This window comes from Onychostoma macrolepis, chromosome 15 (genome assembly GCF_012432095.1).
Source record: "Onychostoma macrolepis isolate SWU-2019 chromosome 15, ASM1243209v1, whole genome shotgun sequence".
Lineage (NCBI taxonomy): Eukaryota > Metazoa > Chordata > Actinopteri > Cypriniformes > Cyprinidae > Onychostoma > Onychostoma macrolepis.
This window is the reverse complement of record NC_081169.1, coordinates 1,531,366-1,549,510: the sequence shown is the minus strand read 5'-3', so window position 1 is coordinate 1,549,510 and position 18,145 is coordinate 1,531,366. Positions and strand designations below refer to the sequence as shown.

General features: G+C 39.0%; 1 protein-coding gene across 8 annotated transcripts in view; it reads right to left on the bottom strand.

Moving 5' to 3' along the window:
• Positions 1–17,447, bottom strand: part of elna (elastin a) — a 64,403-nt gene extending 46,956 nt beyond the window's left edge. For 7 of the 8 annotated variants that reach the window (XR_009274365.1, XM_058799557.1, XM_058799550.1 and 4 more), the window contains exons 1-4: positions 17,119–17,447; positions 6,321–6,398; positions 6,013–6,051; positions 5,186–5,245 (exon numbers count right to left, since the gene is read on the bottom strand). Coding sequence is in view for 7 of the 8 variants with exons in the window: in XM_058799557.1 (XP_058655540.1) it covers positions 5,186–5,245; positions 6,013–6,051; positions 6,321–6,398; positions 17,119–17,194 (253 nt within the window). In the remaining variant the exon portion in view is untranslated. The remainder of the gene's footprint in view (positions 1–5,185; positions 5,246–6,012; positions 6,052–6,320; positions 6,399–17,118) is intronic. The other variant, XM_058799555.1, reaches the window with a different exon arrangement.
• Between the last annotated feature and the right edge of the window lie 698 nt (positions 17,448–18,145).

Here is an 18,145-nt window from a genome sequence, read left to right as displayed (position 1 = left end):
TTTCATTTTATTCAAATTTAAAAAATGTCCCAACATTTCCGGAATTCGGGTTGTAGTTTTACTGAAAAAATTGGTCATTATCATATCAGAGCTATAAGTTAAAAACAAATAATAAAAAAAAATAAAAAAACAGTTTGAGCCATGAAAAAGAAAGAAAAAAAGAAGATGATGAAGAAGAAAAAAACATTAACAGCGAGACGCATTAACAGCTTTAGCCAAAGTGGCTTTCAGTGTATTTAAAGGGGTGGTTTACTGCTTTTTTTCTTTGCTTGATTGTGTTTATGGGGTGCAATATAACATGTATTCGTGTTTCGTTTGTTAAAAAACACCTTATTTTTCATATATTTCACCTTTATTGTAAGCCGCTTTCTCCTCTGTCATTTGAACAACCGGTTGACTTCCTGATTCTATGAAACCACTCCCTTAGAAACAGGCGATGGGCTCAGATTGGTTAGTTGTGATCGGTGTGTTGTGATTGGCTAAACTGCGTACTGCACATTGTCCGGAAACTTCACATCCATTACCTTTACGGGCGACAGCTGCATGTGCTGCGGTCAAATGTAAATAATGGTGTCAATATTGCCGTATCAGTTTGAGCCAGAATCAGACCCAGAAAGCGGTAATGAAGAGAGTCAAGCAGAACTTCCGCAAGCACGGCTCTTACAAAACGTTTCTGAATGGAAGTTTGCTGTTGTGATTACATATAATTTTTTGAAGTTTGTACACGTTTGTCTTATACACACAAAATAGCATCGAACTAACTATAACCAAACAGCGTTGGCTTGTGTTTACGACCTTGATCAAATCGAAAAATTACGTCATAAAGTATACATGGAAAATACATTTACAAAATTAGTACATAATTACAAATTCGGGTCCAAAATGTTTGTACGCGTTTGTCAAAGACACACGAAATAGCATTTAACTAACTGGCTACTAAAGCCAGCGTTGGCATTTGTTTACGACCTTGATCAAACTAAAACATTACGTCTGAAATTATACATGCAAATATATTTAAAATTATGAAATCTTACTTGCAGGTTGTGGCCCAACAACTGCTGCCTCTGGTTTTAAAGTTGGAACTGCTCCATGTTTTAGTAATAGTTTCTGTGTGAATCCGGCATTGAACTCGTGTAGATTCTGGAAGCTGTCTTCCGTAAAATGCGCAGCACAGAGAGCTAAACTAGGATTGTAATTGTCAGGAACATAATAAAACATAAATTTTAACCATTGTTGACGAACTACAGCGTCCGTAGGAAGCCCGAACACAGAAGACCTGACAGCTGGGTGAAAATAACACCGTTTCGACGGCATGGCTACAACTCTCCACTATAACTCTTCCTCTTCGACAAAGTCGCAGAACATGGCCTTTCCCCCTTTTTTGCATGTTCCGGAGGGAGGGGTTGATGCAAATTTATGGGTTTATTACGTATGCAACCCGGGAAGTATCTCATTGTAGTCCCATATGAGTCGTTTTCGTAGGCATTAAACTTCCTGATTTTTAAAAGACGATATCTCTGCTTATGTTGAACTTTCAGCGCAGCAACTTTGCAGATACTGTTCATGCACCAACAGCAACATTACACACTATTTAAAATGAAAAACGTGAAATCGCAGTAAACCACCCCTTTAAGGAAAACATTTTATCAGTGGCACTTTCCACAACTAGAATTATAAATACTAAAATAAAAAGTAATACATATATTTAAGAAAATGTTGATAGTCCACCAGAATAAAGTAAATATTACAAGACCTTAAATTATTTTTTTAAATATTTAAAAAATGTATTTGTGTAGTATTTAGAAGATATTTGAAGCCACCAGAATTGGTTTTATTTTTTTCAGTTTGAAACTGCTCATCTTAATTAGAGGTGCAGGGTTTGATGAACATTTTTCTTTAAATGTACTTTAACTTTAATTTTGTCATTTTAGAGGGTCAAAGACGAATAGGACATTTGAAAAACATGCATGTAATGTTCTGAAGCTGGCAGCCTGAAACTTTTCAGTGGTTAGTTTGCGAAGGGTTGGATAGGAGAGCTGCGAATGCTCATTCTTAGTTAATGAACAGTTGTGAGTTAGACCTTTAGAATTTTACACTTGATATAATTTGATTGTACTTAAAATGCGTTTAAGATTGGGGACCATCACAAAGAGTTTAGTATACAGTCTCTTTATTCTGGGAGCTTCTCTTTTTTTATACAACTAAGGGATAGATGTACCTAACAACCAATCAAAGCCACCAGCTGTGGTTTCTATGGCAATCCTCAGACCAATGGCATGAGCTCAATCTTTTTTAAAGAGCACTGTTTTGGAGGGGGCTACAAATAATAAAAATGATTGACTGCTTTATTATTTATGCTACTATAATCGTGTTGTTGTCTGTTTGGGTATAGTGTTATGGCGTGTAAATTTAGAGGCTTGGGATTTGTCCGCTGTCATTGTGGTTTGTTTGTTGGTGGTAAAGATCACTGCATACCAGAAATAAAATCCAGTTGTATGATGTCATAACATGCAAACATTCAGAACCCAAGACATTGCTCTAGTCATGCTCTACACCAGGGGTCACCAAACTTGTTCCTGGAGGGCCGGTGTCCTTTAGAGTTTATCTCCAACCCTAATCAAACACATCTGAACCAGCTAATCAAGGTCTTACTTGGTATACTTGAAACTTCAAGGCAGGTGTGTTGAGGCAAGTTGGAGCTAAACTCTGCAGGACACTGGCCCTCCAGGACCAAGTGTGGTGACCCCTGCTCTACACTATAGTGTTCTATATTAATGATCAAACTAATTTGTTATTATTTTGTGTGGAATGATCTACACCCATTTATTTTGATTGTTACTGTTGCAATGCACATTTGCTTTGTTCATATGGATGCGATTTGCAGTGTGTAATTTTCTCCGATTTATCTGTGGATGGAGGCACAAGCTGACCGATCGAATATCAATAAATGTATTCTTATACTGCAGTCATAACTATAGTTTGAGTTACCTGGCTGCTTGTGTCTGTCTCCTTACGATGGATTGTTAACATTCTAAAACAAAGTTACCGTGGTCCAGTCAGAATGTGCAGAGTTTAAAAAAAAAATTTTTTATAGTGGCATGCATAAAAGTACTGCACTCTCGTGCTTCGATCAAAATTATGTTTTATTAACAAGATTCGGCAGGAGCACGATCAGATAATCAACTAATTCGGCGCAGGTGCAACTCGTTTAGCTAACCACCCTAACGAGCACAATACGTATTTATATGCAGCCTGCCTACCTCTGTCCAATGACAGTTTTCCGTCATCCCTCCTCCACCCCAACTCCTCACCCCTAATCTATTTTTATCCCATATTAGGGACAGGGGGAGTTCTCTGGGTTCGGCCCATATTCCGGGCTCGGAGCCCTCCCCCTGGACAGCACACCAAAATATGCTTACTATTTGCTATCAGATTAGATGTAAGAGTGAACTTGTGAAGTGTCATCTGTTTAAAGCTAGGATCATGACTGAATAAATTAACACACGAGGGGCAGGGAGTGTGTGCAGCTGGTTGGTCAATGAATGAATGGCTGATAGAATTCTGTGCAAATCTGCATGTCTTTCTGCAGAGCTCTGCTGGTAACAGATCGTGCATGGCCTGAATGAAATACAGGAACACACAGCCACGAGCCATTCTGAATCTGGCCAACTGAACTGCATGGACCGATCCTATTTAGATGCTGCCTTACAGCCAATCTAATCTCAAATACATTCATTCATCTTATCTGCGGACTGTGTTCATGCTAGGTCGTGTGTTGCGCATCAGCTAGATGTGAGGCCTGGGGTCTGAACGCGTCTGCTTCCCCTCAGAACTGCTAAGTATTTTTACCTCAAAGATGAAAAGCGAAAGATTAGACAATTATCTCCTGCTTCACTACAACAATCACAGCCAAAGACAACTTCCACTGCAAAATCTGATATCGGGGAGTTTATAAGCTCTTTCAGAGTGAAAAGGTCTTTCTCAGAGGAGCCAGTGAGCTGCTCCAAAGTTTATCGAGCCTGGCTACATTTGTTTAATTTCTTATCTCTCCAAACATGTCGCTGGAATCCACGTTGCTTTAGGAAATTCAATTATACCCGAACGGTGCTAATGCACCAATAGTGCTCGGTTTGACAGAGAAAGCAACAATATTTATATTACGGTATCAGAATGGGTCCAGTTGCACTTGGTAGGCGCCAAGATTTCCACTTATTGTATTGCCTGTGTTCCAATAACACATTCAGTGCTGCTGCCCCATTGTTTGAGTTGCGCTGATGTAAGTTTACACTCATTAAATCAGCTCGTGACCAAGGGCACTGGGATGAAAACGATCAAGTCGCCCACTCATTTCACTGAAAAAGGATATTCCATGGCAAAACCTGGTCAGCCGGTGGATGTAAAACTGAAAATTGGAGAACTGTGGCAATATTCTCCTTTTTTCACACCAGAGATTCTAGTATGCTTATACTGATGAACTCTGGGCACTGGGATTAATGTTCTATTGAGATTTCTTATTTGAATCATTGCCAAAATTCTCAGGTGGCTTACCTAGTTTAGGAGGTTTTCCACCAGGGGGAAAAGTTGTTTTTTGGTAATTGTTTGTTTGAGTGAATATTTTGAAGTTCCAATTCATCAGTATAATTTTTGGTAATGCTAATAGCATTTGTTTGATTTTGTTTTCAAAATAAATGAACACTTTTTAAATCAAGGAATTGTTACAAAAGATTTCTATTTCAAATAAATGTTGTTCTTTTGAACTTTCTATTCATCTGTGAATCCTGAAAAATAAAATGTGTCACGGTTTCCATAAAAACATTCAGCAGCACAACTGTTTTCAACATTGTTATATTATTTCTGCAATAATCAGAAATGTTTCTTGAGCTGCAAATCAGTATATTAGAATGATTTCTGAAGGATCATGTGACATTGAAGACTGGAGTAATGATGCTGAAAATTCAGCTTTGATCAAAGGAATCAATTACATATTAACATATTCACATAGAACCCCCTTTTTTTTGAAGGTTAGTGATACAAATTTCATGACATTACACTGGCATTCTACATTTTATATTTGTAATTGCTGTGAAAAAGGACATCTTTCTTTTACATCGTTTTATTGCTTTGCTAATTAAGTATATGCATGCAAATAAATGTACTTGTATGGATGACCTTGAAGAGCTCTTACCAGCTCCATAACCTCCAGCCCCTAAAGCTCCTGTCCCAGCAGCACCTCCATATCCTCCTGCTGAACAAGAGATTGCTTCATTAGCATCTGTCTCACGCTTATAACACACTTTATCTGTGTCCGCTCAAGGAGCACACATTACATGCTATCAACTTCCTCACAGCAATTGCACATGGTGAGATGTGACTTCACCAACAGCCACACAGGTGGACTTTGACTTTTATGGCAGTTTTATAAGTAACAACAGCTCACTCTTACTGACACAACCTGCCAGCAAACACATGTAACTTAACAGTAGCTCCCAAGTTTGAGAAAGGATAACAAGACTGGACTGAAATAAAAGTCCATAGATTGGACTTGAAAAAAAAAAAGCTATTGAACATTTGCACCGTTTGTAGTGTTAAATTTATGAGTGACAACTTGCCCCAATCGACCCCTCCCCTCCCCCTCAAAAAAACAAAAACAAAAACAAATACAAAACAAAAAAACAAAGAAATTGAACAGTTCATCGTTGACTCTTGCCTTAATATAGATATATCCATGTGGTTTTACAATGAATTTTAATTTAAAGGACAGAATTCAGAAAAACAATTTTAGGGGCTTTGGAACAAGGCGCTTCTACTGCAGCCAAACACATTCGTGAATCTGGCTGATTGATCGTTGGGCTGTTTGTATGGTTGGCTGGTTGACTGAATGAATGAATAGATGAGTAAAGGAGCAGATGATAAAATAAGTCAATGAGGTCTGAAGGATGGGAAACAATACATGATTCTGTTTTCAGTGGTCTCAAATCACTTCTAGAGTGTTTATAGTCAAAATGTTCTTACCTGCTGCTTTTGCTGCTTTGTATTGGGATGTCCCAGCACCTGTTAAAACCAGTACGAGTTAGAGCACTGTCAGTGCAGATGAGTTCACATCTTGTCAAGTGTAAGATGAAGATTGCTCAGCTTTACTCTCAGACACCACAAAGCGTGTGAAATGCATCTAGTCTTTGGAAGACTTTCAAGAGTTTTATTTGAGACTCCTAGTAGCAAGTAAACAAGATATTCACTTTCAAGCATGCATAACGTGAGTAGCATCAGTCGTTTGGTATAAATGAAAGCAGTGAGAGGATCATAGCTGTTATTGGTTATACCTGGGTAAAGTCCAGCACCTGGTAGCAATCCAGCACCTCCTAGTCCGGCTCCAGCTGAACCCGGTGGCACATACACTCCTGAAACAGAAAAACACACGTCGTCAGGATCTGTCTTTCATGTTTCCCAACCCTGACCCTAACAGACACGCAAGGAGAAGAATTCAGACAAAAGCTGTGTCTCTGAGGAAATCTGATTCTGAAAAAGCTGAAGGCCTTGAAAGACATTTCTCTGGACATCTAGCTGATGTCAGTCACCGCACGCAGCCTTCAAGTAAAGTCTTTGAAATGAACTCATTTTCATTTCACATTTTTTTCTTCCCTGTCAAAACAGGATGCTTTAAAGCACTAATACAACAGAATGGGTTGGCGTTATGTGTGAAACTGATGCTTTGACATTCTTGTGCTGCTACAGAGGATGATAGTGGATGTAGTTGTAGCACAAGCCTTATAAACCAGCTAAATGAGTGGTATTTTATGTTTATGCATTAAGCAGATGCATTTATCCAATGCCACTTACAAAAGAGGAACGAAGCAATTCGTCAAAGACCCAACAATATTTGTATGCAATGTCAGGATCATTAGACAATTAGATTAGAAAGCAAGCTAGAGAAGAGGAGAAATGCTGAGAGAAAAACAGAGTGCATGCATGTAAGCTGGTTAACAGCTTGTGGAAAGTGCTTTTTCCTGAAAGCTTTGTCCTTATTTTTCATCGGCAGTATACTAAATGTGTACAAACTAAATGCTATGCACAATCAACTTAATCACAAACTTATTTTGATTGAGGAACAATTTTTCAAGTGCTTCGTAAATGAGAGATCACAAACCCCTAGAGGTTAATGATGGAACTGCATCCCTGTCAAAAACAAATACAGACTTTACCTGCAAATAGTTTGCATTTGTTGTTCATTATATTTATTGAAATACTAATAACAAAAGATAGCAATACTTTTGCAATGTCAGGACTGTTTGTTTGTTTTGGAAAGGCACTTCAGTATTTCCATGTATTCTTTGACATAGTATGCCATGATAGGCCAATATTGTAATTATGCAATACCATGGCATGTTAGCAATGCAGTAAGGAACGGTTACTTTCATGTAGTGGGCCGTGGTGCATAGGCTCGCAAAAGGCTCACAATGGGTGGGCCGGTGGGTCCAGTGCTTTACGACTGCTAACAGCCTCCCAGGAGGTCTTGTTAGCCCAGGCATCAATTACGAAGTTACATTTTGAAGCCAGACCCGGTTTGCATCACAAAATTGTGATGGAGAATGTGAACAGGCCCTCCAATGACAAAGATATTTAATAGCTTTTGCATGTTCCTCGAAGGCCATTTAATCAAATCCATATGTCCCAGAGTCTTTGGTGTTTATTAGCAGCAATGCAGTAAGCATGGTCTTTTATTATGCAGTTGCACGAATACCCTGTCATTATTCAGTAAAGGATTATACATGCTTTATTTTCATTATTATTATTATTTTGTGGCCTGCAAAGAAAAGAAAAAAAAAAGCCACTCAAGGCCAGTGTTGTCATGTGAAAGAGAAAGCGACACATGGGAAGAATCACTCACAGTCGGCAGATCAGGTGCTGAGACTAAAACTACAAAAGCAAGCTGTGAACTGCCCTGGCATTGACTTGCAGATGAGGCAGTGAAGAAATGGAACAAAGATCTTTAATAAGCTAGTGGAAAGTTTACATATACTGTCATCTTGCCAAAACCTTCACACGCTTTGCAAGGACAGAACATTATCTCACAGCTTCAAAACATGATTAGGGGTGACAAAAATGTTTAGTCTGAGGCAGGCTACAATTTTGGTGTTGGAAAGAAAAAAAAAAAAAACACTTCAGCTTACAAGCTGGGTTTTCATTTACCTTCAAAGTGGTGCAAGTTTTATGAAAGAAACTTGCAGAAAATGGTGCCATTTGTGCGTGTCTTTATGACTTACTGCTGATATCAGTAACAGTAAACTAAACTTTATCACATTATGGGGAAGACTTCACTATCTATAGTGTGTAATGCAATATAAAATCATTTTAAATGCAAGCATACTTTAATAACATTGATATTCATAGAGGCAAATTCAAAATGCAATGATATCACAAGAAATTAATATTATCCTTTCACATTATATTACACATACTTACTGTGCTGGTATGCAGTCATCTAGGTCTTTAAGGATAACAAATAAATATTGGACATTTGCAATGATGGCTATATGATTTTTACTGAGTTTTTCAGGCAAAGAGTTTTTGTTTCCTTAATATGACTCAAAAGAATTGGATGGTAAATTATTGAATTTTCCATTCAAATCTAAATAAAGTAACATTTAAGTATCAAGGAATTATTATTTATTACTTTATCTTTAAATGCTTAGTATGCTGTTACTGAACGTTTAACAACACTTTATACAGTAGTCTGTGATAATGTGGGCATATATAATGCAATGGTATGTTTCTGTTAAGGATACTCATATTTAATTCATTTTACTGTGAAAATGTTTTAAGTCGGGTAAAGTTATCTGAAGAATTAGCATCTAATGTAACTGAAGAGCACACGTCAGATATTCAAGGGAAAGTGTTGATGCGTGTCATACAATGGGACAGCCTGATACTGATCTGCATTGAAAGCATAACCACCTTATGTTTCGGTGGAAGCTCCGCCCTCTGAACACACTCTGGACAGGAAGTGACCGATCACCACGGTAACCATGTCACAGCCTCGTATCAGCATCAAACAGAGGATTTCCTGTCTCCGTGTGAGTGGTGAGAGCAGAGTTGTTCTTAGATACCTGACTGCAACAAGCTGTTAGCGTCTACAGCAAGTTGTCGTCCTCAGTGACCTTTAGAGCCGCTGCTGCGTTACAGCTTCATCTGAACCTCTCTCAGAGGAAACCAGAATGCAAATATGCTTTAAGTATGCTGTGTAAATGTACCTTTTGTTGATAAACTGACGATGTAGACAAACACAGCTCATATTTTCCACTTTGTCAAGTGCTTAAATCAGTCCAGTAGCTCCTAATATTTAGTCAGTCATGCTTTGCTTTCATCCAATAGTTAATGACTTTAGCCCTACTTATTGCATTCAGTGTTTTCGTGCAGTCGAACAAAAAGCTATTATGAATGCTTGTACAAATCCGAGCTGCCAGCAGATCTAGAAGTTGGCATCAGGACAGTTTTGTGTTTAAAGGAGAAAATCGTGATATTTATGACTGCAGTCATAGTCCAGTGCAAATGCTGTTTTGCCTTTTCATTAAGGCCCTTCGTAAAGGCACCGATTTATTAAGGAATCTCTGATGAAACGCTATGATTTTTGGGACATCTAAATTATATCAGTAATGTAATTCATAAGGTTATAAATGAATACATTTAATAAAGCTTTGAATGGTGGTTTAATTGACGCACAAGGAATCATTAAGGCTGTTTTGGTGACTTGTTTGGCAAATAAATTATTGGTATTAAATTTACACGTTCTCTATGCGGGACGACTTGATTCCCATCCAGGTCACGGCTAATTAACACTTTAATGAAGGCATGACTCAGAGCACCTCGCTCCATTGCAATTGATTGACAGTTTCAGTTTACAGCATTGCTTGGAACATATTAGCTTGCTGATGAGAATTTTTCTTCTATGGATTAATACTTTCTTAAGTCTTAAAAAAAAACTGTAAGGCCAATTAAAGGAGTAGTTATGAAAGAGTACTTAGGAATTTTGCGTCAAATCTGAAAGAGATTTGACGTGACTAACTGATTAAATACTGACATGATAAAAACTGATTCAAACAGATAAAAAGTCAGCAGTCACAATGAACAATCACTATAAATTATCAATTTAAAAATAAATAAATAAAAAACCATCAAATGATTTAGTAAACAAAATCCTTAAACTTTTGATTGGTCATTTAAGTACATACAGTATAAGTTACAAACCCTGTAAATGAGCATGTGAGCCTGTCGTCTTGAGGATTTTATTTATTTAATTTGTAATTTTTTTGCTAATCATTAAATGTACTGATTGTGTAGCTTTATTTTCATATACATTCATAATTTTGAACTCAAGGACTGCACGCTTTGCTGAGCATGTGGTAGGTAAAACTACATTTAGTCACATCTTGACACTAGATTCCTATCTTGAAGAAAATAAAAAGGAGGATGATGAACGGCTGAAGGATGTGAGCCTGAGAATTAGAAAAGTAAATCTCTGTGATGGGAAACACCCTTCCCTGCTTTTCTTCTCCTGGACACGAGCCGAGCTGCAGTGCAGAGACAGCGTTAACTTTGAGGAATGCAAAGGCAAATAAACATATGATGCACAGACTGTCCTACATTCTTCAAGTCCCTTGAAAGTCAAGATGGAAGTCTGATTTGCCTCTATTCTCCCTTGGCTGAGAAGGTAAACGATGCAGACAGAGATAAGCGCTCCCTTTTCTTTTTCCATATATCAGCACTAGCCTCCTCCAGAAAGATCTCATCCAGCAATATTAGAAAGGCTTGAATTTTGTAAACAGCATTAGCAGTGGGCTATGAAATGCCCTGTGCATTATAGCGATCTCGATGAACCGACGGAAGCACACATTGGTTGGTTTACTGTAAAAGGAATGGATTTGCCATTAGACATGCTTTACAGATTTAATTTGGAAGGGAAACACCACAGGTTCCATAGCTAAAATAAAGGTTGAGCTGATTCTTCCAACATTTCCAACCAAAATAATCGTAATAATGAGGAATAGTGAAAAAGAGGATGCTGTTTATGCAAAAACTTGTAAATGTGTCATACAAAAACATATTTAATGAACAATGTCTGGACACTTTGCATCAAGTCTTAAGAAAGATTGTGTCATACTGTTCCCTAAAACCCAAACTATACAGTTTTAACACAGTTCTAGTTTAAAGTAATTAGAGCATATGCTGTCACTGAAAACACACAAGTGTGATTTATTGTGAATTCTAATTTCTCCGATGTTGTCAACTTTGTTTTATTGCTGGCTAAATATCATATTCATACATGCAAATGGAAAATAAATGTAAGCCCTCCTTTAATGTTTCTTTGTGAGTTTGTGAAAATGTCTCAGAGCTTCAAGTATTTTAACCTCTTAACTGTCACCGTCCACCCTGTGGGACGCCTACGTTTACTTCACTCCTAAATAGGTATTTTACCACTTTTTCTGTTAAAAAATTATGTAGGAAAAGTAATAGATTAATTTATGACAGGAGTGCACCTGAAATAAATCTACATCATAACAGGAGTTCTGACCTTTGTCACAGAAAGTCTTCTTAGTTGCCTTTTTCTCTATCACGAATTAGAAATCAGAAGAAATTATTTATCAGTAGAAAACTTAAAATCTCAAAATTCATCCTTTGAAACCCATTTTAAAATCAGACATTGCATTACCATGGAAATGGTACATTAAAATCATGTTACAAAATATTTTCATTCATGAATTATAAAAATTTAAGTTTGGATAGTGCACTATAATGTCTCTGTTCAAAACTGTGAGTGACAGTTAAGGGGTTAAAAAACGAAATAGAACCAAAATATTATATTCTTCTTTGATGTCTTTATGTCCTTTTTTCATTTTTGCTATTGTTGTTGTTAGTGTAATCATTATTATTATTAATTATGGTGGATGTGCCTTAGGTTGCTGGATGTTCCCTGTCTTGTAGTGTACGATTTGCAGTAACAAAAAATAAAAAATAAATACAAAAAAAAAGAATAAGCCACGTTGATTATCTTCCAGGCTCACTCTGTGGCCTTCTACATTATGACTAAATTAAGAACAGATATCAGATCAAGCCCTAACCCCATGAACAAGCACATTCCAGTCAGAAACCCTCTCCATGTCCTCTCCCGACTAAAGTCTGTCTCTGACGTTGGCTGGTATGACAGCTATCCGGGCTGGTTTCGGAACAAATGATTTGGTTTAAGTGCAGGTCTTTGTTTAAATCTTGGCTCCGTCTCCTCTCAGTGGAAGTAGACAGGACTCTCACTTTGACATTTACCCTCACTGGAATTTGTGGTTATAGAGCAAATAACATTCGAATGTGCTGTTTGGAAGATACAGTGGTGCGATCTAACATTGAGTATCGGTTCTATACAGTTTTAGAACATAAGAGCTGTATTATGAAGAGAAAAGCAAAAATTTATTTTATTGTAAACAAGACCATTGAAGCTGTCATTAACCCGCTTAAATTGCTGTTAACACCACTATGAACAGAGATAAGCATGCTAAGCACTCCCATCCATTTGTGTAAACAAAACCTAAATAAGAGTGGTTCAAACTAAAGAGCACTCTAAAGAGTCTGATTTTAAATTGAAACTCACATTACATACGGTCCACAACAGCTTGCATTAAGCAGACCAGCCTTGATATCTGGTGATTTCAGATCCAGCAATGCTATCCTGTGATGGGCCGGCGACTGCTGGCTATATGAGTGTGTGGCAAGTGAGCTGTGTTTCAAAATGCCAAAGATATAGGAGATAAACTGTCAGATCTGTTAGCGGCCTCAGACCGTGAATGAGGGGGAGGTATAAATTAATGTAGCTAAATGAAGCCGCTTATCTTTGCTAGCATTCCTACAGAGCCGCTGCCAACACTGCAGGAGCCCAATAGAGCGTGGCGTTGAGAGCTGAGGTCATGATAAAACGCTCTACAGAGTCCTTCTCTCTGCAGGCCTGCGCTATTCTCTCTATACAAGGCCACTTAGAGCATATCACATCAGTCAACAAGTACATATGCTGGATAGCTAAATGAAGAGCAGGAAACATGGAAGGTATTTCAGGCTATCAGAACCAGAGGTTCAGATGGGATGGGTAAGATTCATATGTTGAACTATGCTTTTGCTCAGACCTGCTCTGCTACTTTCTGTGGTGTGCATCTGTTATTAGGTCTGCAGTGATAAATCGATGCAGAATCGATTCGTGGATCGAATCTGAGATCTTCCGAATGCATCGTGGTTCTCTCTGGAATCGATTCTGAGGGTAGATTTTAACAGCAGATGGTGCTCTAATCTAGTTTTTATCTGGACACTCAAATGTTCATGAAGAAGAGCGCTTGAGCGTTTGGCTGAGTGTAATTTCACCTCGGCTCAGAATGCTTTTATGACACGAGATTAATGTAAACACACCCCCTTGTAATTCACTTCAACCTTTTCGAATTTTATGAATGATTATTTTAGGTTCAATTGTGTGTAAGGATTTGGAAACAAACAGAGTACGGCTGTTTCTAAAGCATGCACCGCCATCTGCTGTTCAAAACTAAGCTCAGAATCGACTTGAGAAAGAATCGCCATGCATTTGGAAAATCTCAGAATCGATGCTGAATCATTTCTTGATTTATTTTCCCAGCTCTATCTGTTATCCTTCAACAATCTCACTATACAACTGGTCTCCAGCATATGCATTAGATGCTGATGTCCTTAACAAGTACAGTTTTGCTGGTGGAAATCATGGCTGTGGTGCTACGAGCTAGACCAGCACATAAACCGGCCTTAGTGCAAGATAAGCATCATATGCATTTTCTGTCACAGCCATTACAGTGTTAACAGCTGCTCCAGTCAGCAGACAGCATGGCAAACACTCCATTCAAATCAATCAACACGCCACTAGACATACCACGAGACATTAATTCCTTTCAGGCGAGTACAGCCAGCTCTGGAATACAAGATCTCCAGGACAGAGTCCAGAGAGGCGCTCCCAGCACACATTTGCCATAAAGCACCTCTGGAGGAGTCACTAATCAGATTGGGAATTCGTGGAGGGGGAGGGTGGGCAATTTATCATAATCCCATCTGACGGCGGAGGTGTGCCATCTGATCTGGCGGTGATTTCATACACCTTCAAGCAGAGCCAACCGAGTGTCAATGAGGAGGAGACCTAATGGATTGAACTCCTCTGATGTTCTGAGCCAGAGGCTTAAGCCAAGTGGTGCCTTTTAAAATACACCCTCCTTATTTCAAGATTTTGTGTGCGAAAGGAGGGCTTCTTAATTCTTACAAGACCAGAAGGAGGCAAGACCTCGCTTTCCTTTCCTTTCATCTGGCCCTGGCCCTCCTCTCATAGCCCGCGTGTCATTAATAGCGGTTGTCATAAAACAGCCTAATTATTTTGGCGGCAGGAGCGAGGCCTGGGGCCTGTCTGCCACGCAGTACAGTACTGGAAGCATCTGCAGTAATAGCTGACCAACAATAGTGTTTGAAGGGCACCGTTACCCGATACCGTGCACAAAGTGATTGGCTGTCATACACTTACATGTATGACAGACTTCTGAGTGATAAATTACCACAGGAGGGTATTGGAGAGTGAGATGGAAAGCTGATACATGATAATTGGTACTTCCACCGAGGGCTTTCCATTGTGTGTGATGTGACTGCCAACTGCATATGGAGACTTACACAATCGATCAACAGTTTAGATACACTAGACGTAATGCCAGCTCCAATAAAGCAAACAACTCTGGGATCCCACAAGATCATTACTCCACAACAACACTTATTGCATACTTTGTAACACTATATTGTTTAACATGAAGTCTCACGGTCGGTGCTCTTGTACCCTTGAATGAGGCTTTCAAGGGGTCAAAGTAGTGCATGATGTGAGCCTTTTGGCTCCAAAATAACATTCCTTAAGCTCCAACAAGGGCTGTTCCATGTGTCAAAACTGTCACCATTTAGCAAGAATGGAAGTAGAGAAACATTTACACTTTGCTTAAACCATCAGAGTAACAGCAACGTGTCTGGTGACATAGTAACTTCCCAAGGCTCTGAAATTCCCACCTGCCCCATAACTCACTCACACCAGTAGAGAAAACATTCCACCTGCACAAGCCGTCCAAACAGACTCACAGGCTCTGAACTCTGAATTTCAGATGAAAATTTTGGTAACTGTCCAGTGCAGAGGTCATTTGATAACAATGCACTCAGAAAGCAATGTGTTCATTGTGCACAGCACTGAAAAAAAAAAGAATTTAGACTCTCTTCGTGTCAGTTCGTTTGACTGAATGTTTGTATATGCTCTGTCCTACAAACAACATTGACTTTTGCTTAGCGTTGGCCTTGGAGATGAATTGATAAATGCATGCCGAGGGGTGAAACGTAATTTTAAAAACATTTTCTCCATTCACGCCTGTGATAGTTTTCACTTTTGTCATACAAATATCACAGGTGCCCTACAGACAGGCCTGAGTTGAACAGACCAATGATTTGTCATGGAGCTTGAGATGTATGGAGGAAATAGCTGAGCTGTTGTATGGCCTCCAATACATTTATTAAAATGAACAAAGCAGACTGCTGAAATTAAGATGCGGGCCTGATGGCTTTTATGGAAAACATATCACAATTGCAAATCCTCACAGGCAACAAGAGCAGTATTTCTCCGTAATAAATTCATTCAGCATCAGTGAGACGGTGCGGAGAGAGCTCTCTTTTAGGAGCAGCCTGGAAACACATACATCAGCAAGTGCCGAAGAAAGTATTTTTGTGAAAATAAATAAATCATTGTGAAATACTCTGGCTTTGTTTGGAAACTGGGAACAGACCCCCACATCCTTTCCAATCACGACTAAACATCGCACAGACGCACATCCAAGAACATCAAAACAACTGCAATTTAATGATGGGGCCAAAAAGGAGTTGGAGATTTTTTGACTTCTCCATCTTCCACACCACGGTTTGCCTTGGTACTTGCAAAGCCAGGCTCTGAGCAAAGCACAACCAAAGTCAGTGACCTAATGGGCACTTGCGTGGCTCACTGGACATCGATGTCCACCAGGAAGGTTTTTTATTTGTCAAGTCTACACAAGCTGACAGAAAGAGTCCATCTGTAGTCTTCAGAAATTCAGTATGCATGAGCTGTGTTTTCGATTAACAAACTCATCACAACCCTCCCCATCAGCTAAGCAAAGCGCTCTACGATCGAGGGGAATGGCCTTCAAGAGAAACAGCTCTCACCACATTCATATTCCCAGTCGAGCACTCTGGCACAAGATTGCGGAGAACTTAAGCTAACATCTGTAGCTGAGTTAATGTTTATAATATTTTGTTGTAAAATCTCTGCAGTCCGCATTTGCTGGTTCGTGCTACAGTATTTGCAAGCTTGAATTCTTTGAATTTGATTGCAAAAGACAGGACGCTGCAGTATAATTTGATGGTGTAAACCAGTTAAACAAGCATTTGAATGCATATTAACCACAAAAGTATATGAAATGAATGTATATTAACCACAAAAGTTCAATATGGGAATTCTGTGACTTACTAGACTTTTTAAGCTAACTAAAGCACCGGTTGTATCATATTCTTATTTACTCACAGTAATGTCTTCTCAGCAATAAAACATCATTCTTTTGGTTTGAAAAAAAAACATACTCCAATGTGTATCGTGATTGTCACCACACTGATTGTTTACCATTAATGTGGACCAGATTCCTCAGTAAACATGCACGGTGTTAATTTTTTGAGTTATGCACCGTAGGGCTTGTATAAGATTGCTTTGTAATCTTCCGTGTCATGTCAGCATGCCAGGCACAGGTAAATGTTATAAAACTCATTACACTGAATGTACGACTGCTTGCATGTTGTTAGTATCCTATAAGTATCCTTCAGTGAAAATGCATGACTACAATCAGTAATAAACATGACCACCTGCAGCGCCCGTCGATTGCACAAGTCCTCCAACTTCACTTTCTGCATAGTGCACACTTCAGGTTTCTACAAAATGTGCAGGAAAAAGCACTTGGGAAGCCCACAGCGTCCCTTTTATGCCAGTAATGCTCCTCAGGATCTCCTATATGAGCCATCAAAGTGCACACCTACCTCCTTGCTGCGAAGGACTCAGCTGTATGGTGAGGAAGAATCCGAGAAGGAGCAACGCAACCCTCCTGTTAGCCATCTCGCCCCAAAATGCACTGGCCCTCCCCGAATCAGCTGGTTTTATTCACCAAGAGCTAATTACCACTTCAAAAATGTCTCAAAAAAATGAAGAGGGGAGGAAAAAAGAAAATGATACTGGACACGACGTAATTAGGAAAGGGCAAAGCCTTTGGTTCGATGGATCATTGCACTTTTTTCTCTTCTATGTCTGGTGTTGCTGTTTTTATTCTGGTCACTCCTGCCAAAAAAACTGAGTGCTGCCAGAGAAAGAAAGAGAGTGAGAGAGAGAGAAATAGAAAGAGACATGCAGGGAGGAAAGACAGGAGAGAGGGGAGGGAAGGAAAGGACGAGAGAGAACAGGAGAGACAGGGAGAGCGAGAGACCCACTTTCCCACTCTCTCGTCCAAGAGGAATTTCACTGTCTTGCCAGACATTTGCATGGACTTTAAGAGGACTTCACTTTTTTTATGTGAGCAGAGGAGTAAAACAAAATCAGTACTCAGATAATGATGTTCACTCCGTCGCTGGGTTTCTTCTTTACAACTGCTCACGCACATCACATTGATCCTCAAGTAATTACAACAGTTCTCATTCCATTAAAATGACGAGTTTTTTGCATTATCTTTTTTCCAATGGCTGCTCAGTCAAGGGAAACTTGACCGATGTTTGTTCAAGAGACTTGGGGGAAATGAAGCCCATTGTTCTGAGAAGGGCATGTCGAATGCTTTGTAATGCATCTGTTACACCTGCCAGGAGTAACTGTACTGACACTCATAACATGTGAAAGTGTGACTGCTTGCATATTACCTCTAATAAAAGACCTTCGTGAAGCATTTAAAAAATGCACACTAACTTGTTGCAAGCTGAAAACAAAATTAAGAAAAAAATGACAGGCTAGACATTAATGGGTCGGGGGGAAAAAGAAAGAAGACTAATTCTTGCTCAAAAGAGAGAGAAAAAAAAAAAAACA